The sequence below is a fragment of the Zonotrichia albicollis genome, chromosome 4 (assembly GCF_047830755.1).
Source record: "Zonotrichia albicollis isolate bZonAlb1 chromosome 4, bZonAlb1.hap1, whole genome shotgun sequence".
NCBI classification, from domain to species: Eukaryota; Metazoa; Chordata; class Aves; order Passeriformes; family Passerellidae; genus Zonotrichia; species Zonotrichia albicollis.
The window spans coordinates 72331935-72350303 of NC_133822.1; the positions used below are offsets into that span (position 1 = coordinate 72331935).

General features: G+C 43.8%; 1 protein-coding gene across 2 annotated transcripts in view; it reads left to right on the forward strand.

Moving 5' to 3' along the window:
• The first annotated feature begins 1359 nt into the window (after positions 1–1359).
• Positions 1360–18369, forward strand: part of AEBP2 (AE binding protein 2) — a 44404-nt gene continuing 27394 nt past the window's right edge. The window contains exon 1 of one of the 2 annotated variants that reach the window (XM_014275977.3): positions 1360–2102. In XM_014275977.3, coding sequence (XP_014131452.2) covers positions 1450–2102 — 653 coding nt within the window. In that variant the 5' untranslated portion in view covers positions 1360–1449. The remainder of the gene's footprint in view (positions 2103–18369) is intronic. The other variant, XM_014275978.3, reaches the window with a different exon arrangement.

Sequence of the window (18369 nt, forward strand, 5' to 3'; positions counted from 1 at the left end):
TATTACCTTTGGTTTATTTCCCTTTGATTGAGTACCTTTTATTACCCTTCTCATCTCTCCACTAACTTGTCAAACTACCTGATTATATCTCTGTATTCAGATTCTACCTTTCTGTTCTACTGCCAATCCCCATCCTATGCCTATCCCCTATCCTAGTTCACTGTAAACTCTATCCCATTTTCCATGCTCATTAAATGACCTTAATTTTCAAACTCTGTTCTGAAGGTTTCCATGTGATTGACAGTCATGCTGCTGAGATTTCACTTTACCCCTTTTATACATCCATAGGTTTAGATTGGGTATTAGGGAGAAATTCTTCTCTCTGGGGGTGGTGATTCCCTGGCACAGGGTGCCCAGAGAAGCTGGGGCTGCCCCTGGATCCCTGGCAGTGTCCAAGGCCAGGTTGGATGGAGCTCTGAGCAACCTGCTGTGGCGGAAGGTGTCCCTGCCCAGGGCAGGGGTTTGGAATGAGATTATCTTTAAGGTTCCTTCCAATCCAAACCATCCTGCGATACTTCACAGTCCCCTTTGCTCACACCGCTTTTCCCAGGAGCCGAGAAGCCTCTTCCCTGCCTGGAGAGGTTTCGGGCCAGTTTGCTCTGGGGTTCATTCTCTCTCCTCCCTGCCCAGCACGGCGTTTCTCACTCCTTTTCCAGCGGCCCTGGAACCCTTTCCCCGTCTCCTTCCTGCCTCGGCCGAGCCGTGCTGCGGCACTCCTGCCCGGCTCGCTCCTCAGCGCCTCGCAGGAGCCTCGCTCCTCCCGTTCCCTGCGCTTCTCCGTGTCCCCTTCCCCACCGCCGTGCCCGTGAGGGGACCCGCAATGTCCGCGAGGGCTCCCCAATGTCCGTGAGGGGACCCGCCGTGCCCGGTGCCACCGGAGCCCTGCCTGCCCCACCCTCCGCCGGGGCCACCCTGCTCCGGCTGTGCTCCTTCTTCAGCGCCAGCCGGGAATGTCCCTGGCTGCCCCGCTGTGGGACACTGGTGCCGTCGGGATTTCTCCTGGAGCGAGGCGGGGCAACCGGGAGCGCCTCGTTCCCGGTTCGTCCCGCGGCACTCCCCGCTATCTATGGAGCCGGGGGCCGGGATCACGCCATTCCAGCGGCCCGGGGGATTCGAACCGGGATTCCTGGGGGATTCACGCTGGGATCCCCGGCAGACTCAGCCGCGATCCCGCCACCGCCCTTCGCTCCGCCCTCCCCGCGTTGTTTGTCCCCCGGCGCGCTCCGTAGCGCGTGCGGCGGCGGCGGCACGAGCCGGGCCCCGCCCCGCCCCGCCCCTCCCCGGCGGTGCGGGTGCGCGAGGAGGGCGACGGAAGGGGGGGGGGCGCGCGCGGGCGGCGGCGGGAGCGCGCACCGGCCGCGCGGGCGCGCACGGGGCCGCGCGCGCACGCCCCCGCCGTGCGCACGCCCGCGGCCGGCCCCGCGCGCGCGGCAGCGACTCGCAGGCGCCATGGCGGCCGCTCGCTGCAGCGACATGGCGGAGCCCCAGCGGCGCCTTCCCGGGCAGGCGGCGCCCGCCGAGGAGGAGGAGGAGGCGGAGGTGGCGGCGGAGGTGCCGGCGGCCGCCGGTGGGGCCGGATCCTCCTCGTCGTCGTCGCCGCCGCCGCCGCCTTCGTCCTCGGCCGCGGCGGAGCCGGAGCCGCTGCTGCTGCTGAACGGCGAGGCGGAGAGCATGTCGGAGCCGAGCCCGGAGAGCGCCAGCCAGGCCGGGGACGGGGAGGACGAGGACGAGGAGGAGGAAGAGGAGGAGGAGGGCGGCGAGGAGGAGGAGAGCAGCCTGGTGGGCAGCAGCAGCAGCAGCACGAGCAGCGGCTGCTGCAGCGACGAGACCCGCTCGCCGAGCCCCGGCGGCGGCAGCGAGGCCGACGCCAAGGAGGAGCCCAAGGGCCCCCGGGGCAGCCAGGAGGACGGGCCGGGCCGCGGCGGCGGCGGGGGCGGCAGCAGCTCCAGCAGCGTGTCCAGCGGTGGCGACGAGGGATACGGCACCGGCCCCGGCACGGGCGGCGGCAGCAGCTGCGGCAGCGCCACGTCGGGCGGCCGGCGGGGCAGCCTGGAAATGTCCTCGGACGGGGAGCCCCTGAGCCGCATGGACTCGGAGGACAGGTCAGTGTCCGCCGCGCCCCGCGGTCCCCGCCTCGGCAGCCCCCGCCGCCCGGGCGCCGCCCCGCCACCGGCCGCGGGGCTGTCACGGCAGCCACAGGTTTCTGCGGCCAACTTGTGCCGGGCCCCCGCCCCTGCTGCTCGGGCCCCCGGCTGCCCGGCCCTGGCCGCGGAGGAGGGGGCGCTCCCCGAGCCGTGAGAGCCCCGAGCGGCCCCGCCGGGCGCTACCGCCTCCTCCTCCTGCTCCTCCGGGGCCTCTTTCCTCGGAAGCTGCGGATTTTTCTCAGATGGTGCTTTCGGGGCTCTTCAGGGCTGTGTCTTGCGGCAAAGCGCAGGTGGGGTGTGCTGAAGCTTCGGGATGGGAAATGCATCTCTGGATGCGGTTTTACCTGCGCCCGCAACAGGGTCTCTGCTCTAGGGGGAGAAAACCGAGTGAAAGCCTCTTAAAATAAAAGGGAAAAAAAATCGAGTTTGCTGAAATGAAAAGGAGACCAGCCCTTCCTGCATTACGTGTGCACAAGTAATAATAATGCACGGTGTGGAGTGAGGCTCAGAGTCATCTTTGAATGAGTTCTGTAATTGTGAATTTCAGAATCTGTAAGGATGAGTTAGTTCTTGAGCTTTTGTTAAAGCTGCATATTTCATTTTACCAAAACTCTAGCTCGGTTGTGGTGAAAAGGCACAACCGAATTCTCACACATGGTTGAATTCGACCATTCAGGTCTGTTTCAGCCTACTGACTCGAGCATTTCAAAGAACAACATCCAGCTCTCCTGGATGTTGTATGCAACAGTGTACTTGACAAACTGAAAATACGGTGGAAAAAGGACGTAAAAACAGTGTGGAAGTGCTGTGTGTCCCTTGCTAATTAGTCCTTTCAAATAGTTTAAGAAACTCGTACGATTTTTCTATACGTTTAGCAGAAAAAGTATCAGACTTCCCTGCGAGAGTTACAGTTAAGTAACAATTAGAATTTTATTTGTATTTTCTTAAGATAGTTTCACTGTTAAGTGTGGAGAATTACGTGGCTTGGTCCAGAAATGTACTTTGAATATATGTTAGATCAAAATCTTTGTAACTGTACAAGTACCCATGTTTCAGAATGAAAAGGGGGCATGACGAGACCTAACCTCGAAGATTGAAACCAGCCCAGCAAACCCCTCGTGAGTCAGTTCCCCAAAACCATGTAATTGGCCTAAGTCTTAAGAAGACAGAAAAAAATTCAGGTCTTTGGTTTCCATCAGACTTTTGAGACTCCTAGAAATCACGTTTTCTTTCTTCTAAACTTATGAGTGCAGAGGGGGTGTGGATGTTGGGGTTTGTAGGTTTTGTTTGTTTTCTGTTTGTTTCAAAAGCTGAGATTTTACATGCAATTGACTCCCATAAGCATGGGAGTAGACATCTGGAAAAACACCCGGTGCATGAAGGAGCTTTAAGATAACAGTTTCTTGTTTTCCATAGAGTGAAAGTCTAAATCTAATCCTGATCTTATCCAAGTGCGTGTCGGGGTTGAGGAAATAACAGAAATAACTTGCAGGGGTTTTCTGGAAGTAGCGTCATTGTGCCTTGCCCTGTGCCCTCCAGAGCTGGTTGCTACTTTCTTTCTCTGTCATTGTTCTCGTGGTCCTCTTGCTCCACGTGTGTGGGTCCTTGCTCCTTCCCTTTACACCAGGAGTGGGACTCTTTGTGTTTAGTGGTTTAAATAAGGACTGTGCCTTGTTTTAAATCTTTGCAAAGTTTTCTCTTCACCCGCCACGATGGAAACTTGGCGTGTTGAGAGTGCGTTTTGTGCTGTAATTCCAAGGCCTGCTGGTTGAGTTGGTGGGAGAAGAGCAATGCTACCCAGAGTGCCATTTGTTATTCCTGGGGTTGGAAAATTTCGTTTGGTGTGCACTCTTTGCTGCAGCGTGTTAGAATGCTTTATTATTTTTGTCACATGTAGTTCAGCAAGTTGCTGGCTTGACATTGTGATCCAAATGATTGCTGCTGCTTGGAAGGCAGCCACAGCATAATCCTGTGCCTTTTCAGATGATCACACAGGACAAGCAGTGTGTTGCAAAAGGTAGGGATGTGCTGAAGAGTTAGAGAGTGTAAATTGGAATAGTGAAATAGCAAGAAAGAGCTGGAAACAGTTTAGACTTAATGCATTGAAATCCTGAAAGAATAAATCATTCGTTGATTTGGTCTCTTCTGAATTAAAATGTAAGTCCTGTGGCTATTAGAGAACGATATTTTGTCTATTAAGTGTTGTTTTATATGGAGTAATTTCTTATACAGTGCTTCATGACCTTTGCTGACTCCCCGTGTCTCCGAAGTCCTGAGGAGCTCGGTGTCTGACTCTCAGTGTGCTGTAAAGTAAGATTCCCTGGGGAGGGAGAGGAGAGAAAAGGGAAGAGATGGAACTAACAGTTTTGACTTTTCAGACCCTGGGTTTAGCCGGGGGAAGCTGGTAGGAGAGTGTACTGGGTAAAGACTCTCCTGCTGTCAGCAGGTTTGGTAACATTCAGATCGTGCCCCTGGGCTTGGGATTTTTTTTCTTGCTTCCTCTTTAGAAAATTTGAATGAATTAAAGGGTGTGGTAAGAGGGCCTGAATTCCGCGAGTGATCAAATTCCCATTTCCTTGTGCATGTTCTTTATCGTTCTCCACGTTGTGTTATCTCTGATTTTTCCTGTAGTGATATCAAATACAAATGAAGCAGATGAAGAGGAAAATCTTGCATATGGTCAAAATAGAGCTACTGTTCAACAGCTTCTATTTTTAACATTTTATTGTGTTTTGAGAGTATGTGCTGACAGAAAGAAATAACTCGTAGGAAATTGGTCAGTATTTATAATAACACAAGAAATAAATATAGAGGTGACTACTGATGCCCTGAAATTTAGGGTGAATTTTGACCCTCTCTTTCCATGCCTGCAGTACAACATGCTTATCTTCCCTCCCAGAAAACCCAGAAAGGAAAAAGCAAAGGCCAGACTGACACCTGGGATAAATAACCAAGGTGGCATTTTCAGCTCAGCAGGAGAGTTCAGAGCAGTAACTCTAGGACTGGCAGGTAGCTCGTTGATCTGTAGCAGTTCCATTTCTTCCCTGGGAATTGTGCTAAGTTCCCACTGCTGTGCAGGAGTTTGTCTGTGACTTTTGTGAGCAAGCTCAGATCAGCTGGCTGAGTAATAATAGTCTGCATTCAAGCCTAGTGATCCTCTGGATTTACAGTTGGAACAAAGACCATTATCAGCTCGTGAACGCTGCTCATTTTCTTGTGCCTTTCCCCAACTTGAGACCTGTGCTGAAAGGATGGATGTGTTCCTGCAGAGTCCTCTGGAGCTGCTAGTCTTGCTGCAATGCTGAGAAACATTTGACAGGATGTGAAAAGAAAAAATAATGGTTCAGTTAACTATAAATACTGAAGCTGGACCTAAGCAAATGCATGGATTTGGGAGTAAACCAGCTGAGCTGAGCGTGGTGGAGATGCATCTGCAGCTCCCTGCTGTTGTTACTGCTGAATTATGATATTTTCTTACAAACACTTAGTTTACTGAAATAATTTAAATATTGTTTACTGGAACACTTATTATGGAAATACATTTAAATCTGAAGTAGTTTCATCATCAGATTTTGTTTGATTTAGAAAGCAGTGGTAGGTCTTGCAGTTTGAAGTTGTTGGGCATAAATTCAAGTAGTAAATCTGTATGAAGAGCTTTTTTTTCTACTGTCACCTAGAAGTTACCCCTGGTTTACTATTCTTACATTCTCTTTACCCTTCTGAGCAGTGTATCCTTTGCTCCCTGCTCCTCCTGGCTGGGCAAGGAGCGTGCAAAAGGTGCATTTAAGCTGCAGGATCAGCTGTTCTGCTGCGTGAGCCGGGAGTGCTGACTGGTGTGCTCCTAGGCCAAGTGTAACAGGTTGTCTTTGCACCTATGAAGCAGTCTTTCCCTTAGGCTTAGCCCTAAATAATGTCCATCTCACAGGCCATTTTCATGGAACTTGTAGGGCTTTATTTTCTCCTTCTTTTTTTTTTTTTTTTTTCCTTTTTTTCTTTTTGGGTTTGTTTTGGAAGGAGGATAACCTTTCCATGTTTTTTGTTATTCACCATCGAGTCAGTTATTGTGAGGCCCTGACTCAAGGAGTATTCAGTAACACTCATTGACAATTTGTGTTCTTAACCACATAAGACGTGCAAAATACTTCTAGGAATGTTATTATTCTGTTCCTATTTAATAGATAAGCGGTTTGGAAAACACATTTCAGATAAGTTTTTCAGTAGTAAACTTTTCTGTGCTTCAGATTATGATGTTTTTTCATTTTGCTGAGTGAAATGACAGTGTGGAACTAATGGGTTGAAAGATAAGAGGTTTACACATGAAAATTCCAGGCTCTACTCTGAGTTTTTTAAATCTCATGTAAAATGAAGGCTTTGTCAACTTTTAAGATTTATGCTGATTTAAAAATATTGGTTTTATTTCTAGTCTTTATTTTATCTATCTTTTAAAATCTTGGAAGTGAAGAACTTTCAAGATTGACTTGGCAGTGGCACGCAAGTTGTATGAGTGACACTTATGAAGGCAGAACAGTAAATTTGAAATACAATCCTGAGGACATGTGGTACTAATAGGTGTGTTTCATGGATCCATGTGACCAGATTAAAAAGTGCTTCAGGCCTCTCTTTGCTGCATAGTCTCACTTGTTCCTATGCAGGAAGTGAAGAATCATTCATTAGCACTTATGGCAAGGTGGTTAAGTCGTTAAATTTTTTTTAAAATGTGTATAATATTGCCGTGTCACAGTGAGCTATAGAGAAGTTTACCCGAGTTTCAGAAATTCTGCTGAAAATTGTATTTGCGGTATTTCTAACTGCATTTATTGTTGCTGTAGTTATTTGCTTTCAAATTGCAAAATAAACCCCTTGTTTCTGTAATGGTTATGTTCAGGCCTTTCTGGCACGGGAGAAAATAGCTTTTGATGGGTAGACAAAACAGCCCAGATATTTTGTATGGTGAGTATCTTTATTACTAAAGCTGTTGGTTGGTATAATTGAGTGGTTAACATGAGGTCTTTTTGTGAACTAGATGAAAGAGCTTGGTATAATGAGCTGTTATAGTTATTGTAGTAAGATGTAAATATACTTCATACAATTTGAGAAAAACATTTTCCTCTTCAGTGTAAGACAGAATTAGTTTTGCTTTTATGTAGGATTTGAGCGTCCACACCGGTCTGTGTGCATTTTGTGTTAACTTTGTGACATCATCAAGTCTGGTAACTTCTAAATACAAGGTTTAATAGATGGGTTTTTTTAGGGAATTTCCTAGGCAGTAATGGAAAAAAAACTGTCTTTTTTTTTTTTTTGCTTTCCCTGTTTCATTTCCAATGAAGTTAAGCAGAGTGTCACAGCCTGAACAGCCGTTTGGCAGAGATGTGACATCACATTGCTGGAGCTGGTCACAGATAAAACCAACATGGAAATGTTCTACCATACCACTCGTGCTCAGATCTTTCCACAGCTTTCTAGTACCTTTCATATATTTACATATTTTTTAAAACCCCTGCCCAGTTGGAGAGGAACGATGGGGGAATGAGCAGCACGGGGAGCTGGCATGGAAATCAGCAGTGTGGAAATCCACCTAGAACCAGAACCCCTTGCCTGGGGTGGTTGTAGAGCAGTCTGCTCTTGGCTGGGAAAGTGGTGCACGGCAGAGCAGGGAGATGAAAAGCAGATGGAGCTGACAGGAATAGAGGTTTCTGGCAAGGGGATGATGTGAGATGCACACAGAAAACTTCTGGGATGAGAGGGAATGAGATCTGTCTAATAGCCTGAGGGGAAAAAGAGAACCTAACCCAAAGAAAGTGAAAAATTGGTCTCTGCTGTAAAGTAGCCAAGTAATTGCAGGGAGTCCTTGAGACAGGTGGGAATGTAATCTCCAGTTAAGTTGAGCAAGGGCAGAAGAGGGTAAGGAACTTCTTTGTATGAACAGTGAGTTTTATCCATTCTCCCTGTTGCTGTTAAACTAACACGATGGCATGACTTGCAGAAATACAAAGTGATGATTTTGTAAGATTCCCTGAGGTAGAGATTTCTTTGGCTATCTATCTATGTAACTGATTCTTTTTTATAACTGTGTGCTTTCTGTCTGGGGTTGTTCAAAAAATATTTGTTTTAGAAAATGAAATATAAGTATTCCATGTTATGCTTGCTGCTTATCATTGGTTTTGTGATACTCAGAGATAATGATTACAGTTGTGGTTTTGCAGCATTCAAAACCAACAAAGAACTGGGGAAAAATTTTGAAGCCTTTTGAGATGCTGAAGTACTTTTTTCTCCCCTTAAGAATGGTAAAATGTAAAGCAAGAAAGACCTGGGATTTCTTTTCCCATATCTAATTTTCTTCTCTATACTAGAGTTTACATTCTTAAATAAATTTCGCTGAACTTCTGTTGCTAATGTTTAATGAATACTTTCTTTATTTGATAGAGGTTACTTAAGGTATATGCCAAGATATTTGATAGAGAAAAGCAAAAGATCTATGATTTTGAGAGTCCTGTTGTCATCCTGATGCACCATAGAGGAGAACTCTAATTCAAACAGCTTGTATAATGTCAGAGGGAGTAAACTGCTCCTTGGTGGTTTGAGTTGAGACTTGTAAAAAACTTACTGTTGGCTCATGCAGTGGTATTATGATTTATTAAATGTGCCTAAATAAGAACGTAGCATAAATAATTTCCACTTACTATTAATGTCATTCCATGTAGCCTTTTGTATAAATTACTAGCTCCCCTGTAAAATTGCAGTAAAGTCCTTATTTTGAGCATTTTAGTTTATTGTGCTGTAGTAATGACTTAGGTTCCAAATGAAAAAAGAAATCTTAAAAATGCAAAGAAAATATTTTCAATATGTGCAAACAAAGAAATGTAAACATTAGTTTTTCCTTTGAAATAAACTCCTTTTGGCATGTCTTTAAGTAGACTTCCTTAGGATGACTTGAATGTTAAGTTACAGCTTAGACAGTTGTACAAGTGGAAGTTAATTCAGTGTCCTGCAGAACAGGAGCCAAACCTTAATTTATGGCCTTTTTGTTATGAATTAAGCCAGTTAGTGGACTTGTACTTTGCTGGTTTCTTTGCTTTTGATGTATGGTTAATACTTGAAGGAACAAGTATTCACTGAGGTAGAAATAGACAAGGCTGCTACTTACTACAATGCTATCCTATCTGTGTGTTTTTCTCTGTTTTAAGTTAATTTAACATGATGATAACTGAAACTTTTTAGATCTGCTCTGTGAGTTTGCATCTTTCTTTGGTCATTTTATGTTCTATTTATTTTCTGTGTTTTGGGGTTGAGAGAATGGGAGGGTAATACCTACAGCAGATGAAATTTCCTTGACACCACACCTGAAGGCTGCTATCTTCCAGTGCTGATTACACAACTTCATAGTGATGATGGTTCTCAAAGTGGGAAGCACTGTTAAAAGAATAAATTGTTTCTGGTGGTTCTTTAGTGGGTGTTTTTCTTCTCTGCTTCTCCTAAGCTGTGCTACTTAACACACTCCTTTATCAGTAAAGACTGAAAATTGTGAGCCACTTGTTGCTGTTCTCTAACTTTTCAGGGAGATTATTGAGCTGAAGATAACATGGTTCCCAGAAATGGAAGGCAGTTTTATTTGTATCTTCAAGGCAGAATCGAGTACAGTTTCTTGATTTGTGTAATCCTTTTGCAGAATGTCATCTTTGTGCTGTCATATCACAAGGCCCATATGTTTAACCTGCTCTATTTTTGCACTGCTGCTCGGATATTTTGGCATTCCAAATTTCCTCCTTGTGTTTCCAGTTTCTCTGTATGCTACAAATCCTGTGATGCCCTGGTTTGTGTTATGCAAGTATTATGATCTCAAATATTCTAGGAATAACAATCTATGTAATCAAATCAAGTGATCCAGGAGAGTGGAAACAGCTCTAGAGGTGGTGAATCATAACACACTTTCTCAGTCTTGTTTTGTTTCCTGTGCGTGTTTGTTATTTTAAGTTCCTTCAATTTCTCTATCTCAAAGAGCTTTCCTATCTTCCCGGGTTTTATATTATCAGGCTGAAGTGTTTGCAGTGTTCCCTTTTCTAGGTGTTTATGCCTTACCTAGACGCAGCTTTACTCTAAAAGAAGCTGCTGCTTCAAAAAGAATTTAAAAACAAGTTTTTAGTGTTGCCACTTGCCATGCTATATAAATTTCTCTCCCTTGATTATTTTATTTTCTGTTGTTGCTTGCTTTGTAGTCATATAACAGTACATATATTTTATACAGAATTTTGCAGTCTTGCTTTGAAGATTGATTTGTGAACACTTTTTGAGTCTGTTCACTTTGAGAAGGTTTTGTTAGAATAATCAATGTAAAGCATAGATTTGATAGGTTTGATTTCCAGAAAAATGCTTACGTGATTCAGAAGCACAAGTGCTTCCAGGTGAGTGGGTTCTTTCTTAGTCATGCAGCCCTGGAAGTGAAGGTCTTTTTTTCTTTATGTTGTCTTAATGTAGCTTTTACTTATTTTTGCCCATCCTGCTTTGCCTGCCTTGCCTGTGAAGGGCTGTGGAGTCAGTTCTGTCTGTCTGCCCGGGGTCTTTGTGGGTGTCATGTGCCAAGAGAAGGTGCTGCCTTCAAAACTCAGTGGTGGACTTTCACTTCATGTAGTCCTGGCTTACTTTTTTGATCCAGGTATTCTGATTTCTTGCTGAGTAATTTTTCTCTTTGGCAGCCATTTAGTGTTTGGCATTCTCTGTTTGCTCTGGTTTTTTGGGGTTTTTTTGATGATGGTTTATCCACATACACTATTTTTCTTACTGGTGGTGGGTTTTCCTGAACTCAGCAAATGATCATTATCAATCATGAAATTATTTTGGATACTTTCTTTTTAAAGTATTTATTTAAATGGTTTTCTCAGCAAAATCAGCCAAAAAAAAACCTTAGATATGCAGGTAGCTGGAGTTGCTTTCTGTCTCCTTTGAAGATTCTCTCTGGGCTGGTAGCTGCTTCAATGAAAAGGAACTGTAGGAGCTCTAAAGCATAATGGTATTTTCATGCCACAATCAAACTACATCCATTAAAGTAAAACAAACTGTTTTGCTTGTGAAACATTAATATTTAGCTTAGGGAATTATATCGATAAAGTACTGAAATTTAGTAGCAGGAGTTTATCTGTTACCAGTCTAGATGCATCATAAAATATGAAATTTGCCAAAGATGGAGAGAGGAACAAAAAAGGTGAGATAAATCTCGAAATTTGCTGGCTCGTGGTGATTGCTCATGTTTTGGGAGCTCTTTTTTAATCTTACTTTTAAATTGGCATGACTATTTGGAGAACCTACAGCCAAAAGATGAACTGAAAACTCCTTGGCCACCTGTGTGTAATTGCCTTGGGCATTTTATTGTGTACTGGTACCCCCATGCAGATGTTCTGACAATAGCTTCACAAAGACATTGACATTAAAGTTTGTTTAATACTCATTGAATGTCAGCAAAAATTAAATCTTACCACAAAAACATAGGAATTTATTCTTCCTCTACTTTTGTTTAGGAGACAAAAATCTAATGTTACTAATCTAATCTGTTATTAATCTTTGTATCTCTGGCTCCTCTGTTTGGAATTGATGGAAATATTTTAAAATGGGACAGGTGAAAGATCCTCCTCTCAATGATGGGGGCTGAGGGTTAATAATTAGATAATTTTGAGGTTTCGTGAGGATTTATCTTCACTGGATCTTTCATTGCATTAGGAAGTAGTGAGCACAAATTGCTTTGAATTTGGTGGTGTTGAAAAGCTGTTGTTTTTGTGGAACTTGTCCGTTGGCCAGAGCTGTACACCACAATTTTCCACCTCTTATCTTGGAAAGTAATAGGAGTAGTGGGGAAAATTGTGAAGTTTTTGTTTTCACTCTCGAGTTTCCTTAGTGAAATGAAAATAATGAGGTGCTGGGGGATGTCACTAAGCATGTCATTATTATTTTCTTTCAATGTTTCTGTTTTGACTTGGTGCTTGTAATTGAATGATTGCAGTTGGTGCTGTTTGTTTTCTTTTGGGATTAGTACCTAGTTGTGATTTAGTCTTGCAGGTGGTAAAAGCTTTTCTGTTGATTTCTAGGTTTTAACCCTTGAAGTTGCTGTGAGATGTGACTGACTGTCATTCACACTGCTCCCATTATTGTGAGGGGTTTTTTTACCTGACTGTAACAGTTCAGTTTTATTTCTTAAGCTTCCTTCATGGATTAAACCAATGTAGCTGCAGCTGAAAGGGGAAATGACGGAGTATTTCACTGACTAGTTAAAGAGAAAGAAACCAGCCGGGTATTTATTTTTGCTTGGTTTATTTGTTTGTTTTTAAATCCTTAACCTGTTTACTTATTTCCAGTAAGGGTTGTAGCGTTTGGTTTCAGAGGCAATCTGCTGGTTTGATGTTTCATGGCCGGGTTATCAGTGTATTTCCGAAGAAACTGTTCTCAAAACTCGCAGTAGTGTGCAGTTGAATGGCTGCTCAGCAATGATGCTTTCAGCCACCCTGCAGTGTGTGCTCGCTGCAATTGCTGTTCATTTTTAATTCCGTGTTTTCCAAGGCGAGGTTTTTCCATATAGGATCTGTCAGGATCGTTTGGTGTCAGCTGAATTCAGCTGGGTCCTTCGGTCACCTCGTGCGCGGAGCGTGTGGGGCTGGGAGCAGGCCCGGGTGGAGGTGCTGTGCCCCAGAGGAGCTGCTGTTGGTCGGGCTGAAGGGCTGCTTGACCCTCGGGGGCGCGGTGTAAGGCCCATCTGTTAGGGCTGCGTTTCGCCTCAGGGAAGGTTACTTCAGTTAAGGTCTACAGGGACTGTGTTTAGCAGACATTAAAAGTATAATAGCAAATTGATTGGGCTTTTGTGCATGTGTTCTGTGCCTGGCTCTGCTCTGCCTTCAAGTGGATGGTTGCTAATGGGACTTGGTGCAAACTAAAAATGAAATTATTTTGCTGTTCTTTCAGGTTTTTTGATGTTAATCCTCCTCCTCCTCTCTGTTTTTCTGGAAGATTAACAAAATCAGGGAAAGAATAAATTTTGGACATTTCATTCGTTAAATTCAATAGGAGGAATTAGAGGAATTACTTGGCATAGTGAGGAAAACACTCTCCTTGGAGAGCCATATGTGTGTCAGCAGTGATGTGCAGTATACCATTTTATTTAATGCATTACATCATAGTCTCATTATATTTTTATTCACATTTAAATGTACACAAAAATTAGGGCCCAGGTGTATAATACGTAGTTTAAAATCTGTACATTTTAAATTGGGAATAATTTGGATTTCGTTTTTTTTCTCTATAGAAAATATCCACATTTACAAAACTCCAACAGTGGCTTAATTTTGCTCAGATCCTTAAAGGAACAGAATAATCCAGAATTTAAAGTGCTTGAAAAATGCTTTTTGTTTTCTGTGAAGTGAAAATGACTAGCAGCATCTTACAAGTTTTTAGGTATTATTTTTCGTTTCAGGGTTGTTTTAAATAGAGTTTGAACTGAAGTAACCAGCTAGATGCATTTAACTGTGTAAGCACTAACCTTCTAACATGAAAGTGCTGCTAAAAATACCTTAATGTTCTTGATAATGAAGACTGCATTGTTTCTAGCCACAGGTAAAATAAGTACAGGTAAAAATAAGACCTGAAACAATGCCTTTGGGGTAATGATTCCTCTATTTAAGCTTGCATGGTTTTGCTTAATGAACACATTCTAAATGTCACTATTCTTTCTAAGCTGTTGATCTCTTGGTAGAGGGAAAATTTGTAGGAGGAGAGAAAAATGTCTGACCCCTCTGAGAAGATTTTGTGTTTTCAGTTCTACCTTGCTGCATTTGGCAGATGCTGCCAGTGTTTGCAGACTTGGTGAAATGAAGTGTGGGTTTAGTAAGGCATTTCAGAAAGGCATTCAGTTCTTGCCTCTAGACCTGTGATTTTTACATCAGGTTGATTCAGGTGCTCGATTAGGTTGAAAATAGGGACAACATAAGCTCCAAGATCATGTTGTGCTTGCTGTAACAGTTCTAAATTTTAGTAATTAGTCAGCCTTTTGAATGGAGCTTCTTAAAAACTGCTATTGTGTATGCAGGCTCTCTCCAGCAGTGACTGTTTTTGATGCTCTATTGTTTGGGATGACCCCTGAGCTGAACTCTCTGAAACTCAAATGTCTAATGTTCTTCATCAGGCCATGGTCTATAGATCCATTACAATGGAGCTGGAGCCTGCCTACAGCTTGGGAGCAAACCCAGACCTGTCTGTCACTGGCAGGAGGGGAATGCCACAAGCGCCTCCGTTCTGCTCGTGTCATTCTGCTTTGATAGTGGCAGGCAGGCTTCAAACAGATCCCCTGCCTGCGAGAAAGGGACTTAGCAATAGGCAGAGAGACTTGCTTGAACTTAGCTAAAATCTGTTTCAGTGTCTCTGTTCTGTTACCAGGATGTCTGTGTTTTTCTTACTTTGCTTTCTCCTCTTATGCACATTATTATTTTCCCACTTGTAGGCTTTAAGGATTTGGGCTGAGAAAGCAGAATGGTGTAATTTCCATTACTACCTTCCCTTGGTAAAGGAACCTTTCCCTCTGTTAGATCATCCCAAGCAGATAGAAAGTTGTATTGGATTGAAAAGCCCCAGTCATGGACTGAACGGTGCACACTCTTTTTCTGTAGTCCAAGCCCATCTTGGGCTGAGTATTTGTGTACACATCTTATTTGCTTGTGTGTCCTATCCTCAGCCCCTTAGTGAAATTCTGAGAATCAAAAAAGTGGGTGAATTGGCAAGCTCTAACAGACACAGTGTTGCAGTTAAGTCTTCAGAGACTTAGTAGCAGCCACAGCTCTGACTGTAAAACTTATCTTTCTGCTTCATCTGGAAATGGGCAGGTCAAGAGACCGCCCAAGTCGGTGTCTTTGATGTTACATACACTGCAGACTATTCTCTGAAAAGCTTCCTGATACTTTCTCAGTGTAAGACGAGAGAAAACCACATACACTTGAGCTGTGCTGGGCACTGGTCTTTCACAGATTCTCTTTGCAGCCTTTGCCTCTTTAGTGAGGGACAGAACTTGCTTAGTGAGGCAGAAACTAATTCTAGATTTCTTAGTACTGGGAGGCACCTGATCACCTGAAATACGCTGGTTCTGGAGGCACAGAAGAGGAAACAAAAACAATGTGTGTTGCATTTTTATTTAACAGATACTAGAGAAGAAATGGCTAGGGCAGTGAGTTTCTGGAAGGAAGGAGGGCATTTTATCTTAAATATTAAGCTGTTTTTGCTCAACTGGATTAGAGTTATATTTTTTCCCATTTTTAGAGAGGATTTTGAATGGTATATAGAATCGTGGTTCAGTGTAGCACTTCCTTCTCAGTTTCCAAATTCTATATTCTTCTACTTGGTATAAGTGCTGTGGGCAGCCTTTTTTATTCCAGTTCCTCTGATACAAAATTTTGATACCGTGTTAATCTGTTAGCCCTTAGCAAACACTTAGGCTATTAAACCTGAACCCAGCAAACATTTAAACAGTAATAACTAAATTAGCTTGTTACTGGTTTCTTATGTCCTTAATAACCCCACTTGTCATGATAGCTTTTGCTGGGATCAGTTGATTTTTACATATTTTTCTCCAGAAGAAGGTAGATAGCTTATAAATAAACCACAAAGCCTAAGCATTTGCATTCCTTAGGCTGTAAAATTGGAGACCTGTGATTTTGTGTCAAGGTATGTTTCACTGCACTGGCAATGTGAACTAAACTGTCATGGTTTGGGTTGATAATTTTCAGGGGGTTTTTTATCTCCTCTTAGAGGAATTAAGTGGATTTCACGCCTGTGGAATGGAGAAACCTCATACACCTGTGTGAGCGTGCACTTTTCCCCTGCCCCAAAATGCTTTCACAGAACTTGTTCAGGGTTATGTTTTCTCATTGCTTTCCCACTTGAGACCAGACTGTAAACCCAGGGAGCTGTTAAATACTCTCATACTCTGCCTGTGGTCAGCAGCACCACACATCCCCTCAGTCAGAAATCTGCTTGCAGTGTTTGTGGGGTGTGTGAGAGCAGCCCTAATGCTGGCTGTGGTGTAGAAACTCGTACTGACTGGAAATAGCTTTGAAGCTCGAACTCCTCCTTGCAAGGGTTGGGAAGCAGTTTCCTTTGGTACCTTTCAGCTGTGGGAAAGGCAGGTTATTTATGGAGCTGAGCTGGTGTGAGGCAGCTGTTGCACGAGTGCTGTGTGTGCAGTGCTTTGCCATCCTTGGCTGAGCAGCTTCCTGTCGGGACCACTGATCCGTGTAACAGCTCTGTCTGTGGCAGAAGTGGTTGGGCTCTGTGCCATGCTGTGTGTCCAAACCTAGTTCCAAGTGTGGTTTTGAGAAAGCTGCATTTGGATAGCTTAAACTGAGGGGGAGGTGAGGTGGTGGCACAATTAACTGTAATTAATTGTTCAGTTTTTCTGTCATTATGGGTAAATTCTGCTTTCACAGTACAGTTTTGCAGGCTTTATTTTTGGGATCATTTTTTGGCCTAGGCATCAGTTGAGGAAGGAGAAGATGTCAGTCTCATAATTGCATCTATTGTGAGCCTGGCACAGTGGAAAAATTAGGATTACTTGCAACAGGTTTTGGTGATAAAGCTTGTGACAATTTCCTCCAGGGATCCTAAAATGCTGTTACAGTGCCTGTAGTTAGTGGCTCTTAATGCTCTTGGGGCTGGGAGCTTCAGCTCAGGGCCAGTGGAATACTTTTTTACTTGCTAGTGACAGATTGGGAGATTGATTGTATGTCATAAAAGGAATCAATATTACTGGGGAAGGAAGTGAGACATGGGGAGGGAGCATGGAAAGCTCTGTGTATTCAGGGTGTAGAAAAGGGAAGAAGGTAAAGATAGTGGACACATGGAAATTGACTGTGTAGCAGCAAATAGCCTGTATGACTTCCGTGGGTAGGATCTGTGCCTTCTAAATTGTTACGCCTTGTTTGTAACTGGGACGGGGGTGGAAGAAAGGCATGTGGTGTTGGTGTAGCATTTAGGAACTCTGCATTTGATATACCTTCATTAAAGCAAAAGGTGTTTAAAAGGTATCTTTCTTTTTAATTTGGAAGACAAAGGCCTGAAGTAGTTGGTCAGTTTTAATAATAGATGGAACTGGAAGATGATTTTTAAGGATTCTGTGGTTGGGATTTGTTATGTTGCTGGTATCTCTTGAGATAAGTGTTGGTTCATGAAACCAAATTACCCAGGGTAGTTAAAACTACAACTTGTAACTGGGAGCATTGCTAAAGGGAATCTGTTATTTAGACCAAGACAAGTCACTTTTTATTGATAAAAGCACTGGGATCTACATGGTGGGTGAGAATGGGAAATCTAAACAAAGCAAATATCTGTGATTATTTTAAAATCTGTCACAGAAAAAACCTGCTAGCGTTGTAGTGATTCAGAAAGATACAGATAATGTGAGAAATCAGTAGGAGAGACTCTTACAGCAGAGGAGCAAATATGTTAATGGTATCTTCAGATTTTGACTAACGGTGGTTTTTCTGTCATTCATCTCAGTGTGTTATAGAACAGTACTGGGCATATAAACAGTGATGGTCAAAATAAGGAACAGCACCTGTACCTTAAAAGCAGAATAGTTGAACACATCCCAGTTGTACTGGGAGGATCTGGTGGAGGCTCTCCAAAGTGGTTTGGGTGCTGAAGCAAATCCAGAGCATGGAGAGGCCGAGTGCATGAGTTCAGTTTTGGGAGGAGGAGGGCAGGGTTTTTCTGTGTTCTGTGATCTGATAGGGAGGGTTAACAATGGAGGAGGCAGAGTCATCTCAGCCCTGCAGCTGCCAAGGATGAGAGACAAGAGACAGAAGTTGCAGCACTGGAAATTCTGACGAGGTGCTGGGAAACTTCCCCCCTCCCCCAGAACAAGGTTAGTCAGCCATTGAGAAAATTGTTAATAGCAGAAATGCCAGCCTTTGAACACACCCATTGACAACTCCACTGGACAACAACACAGGCAAGCTGATCTCATTCGTTCCTGTTTGAGCAAATTTCACCACCTGGTCTTGGAGGTTCTGTCAAAGATGAGCTGTTCTGTGATGCTGCGGCTTCGTGGAAGAGAAAAACTTAAATGCTCTCATGGGAACTGAGCAGGTTCACAAGATAAAAAAGGTGTATCAGTAGGTATTTACTGAGGAGGAACATCCATCTCCATAGTTTATGCTTATATAGGGAAAGAGCATCATCTCTGCAAGTTTTTTCGGATCCGTTT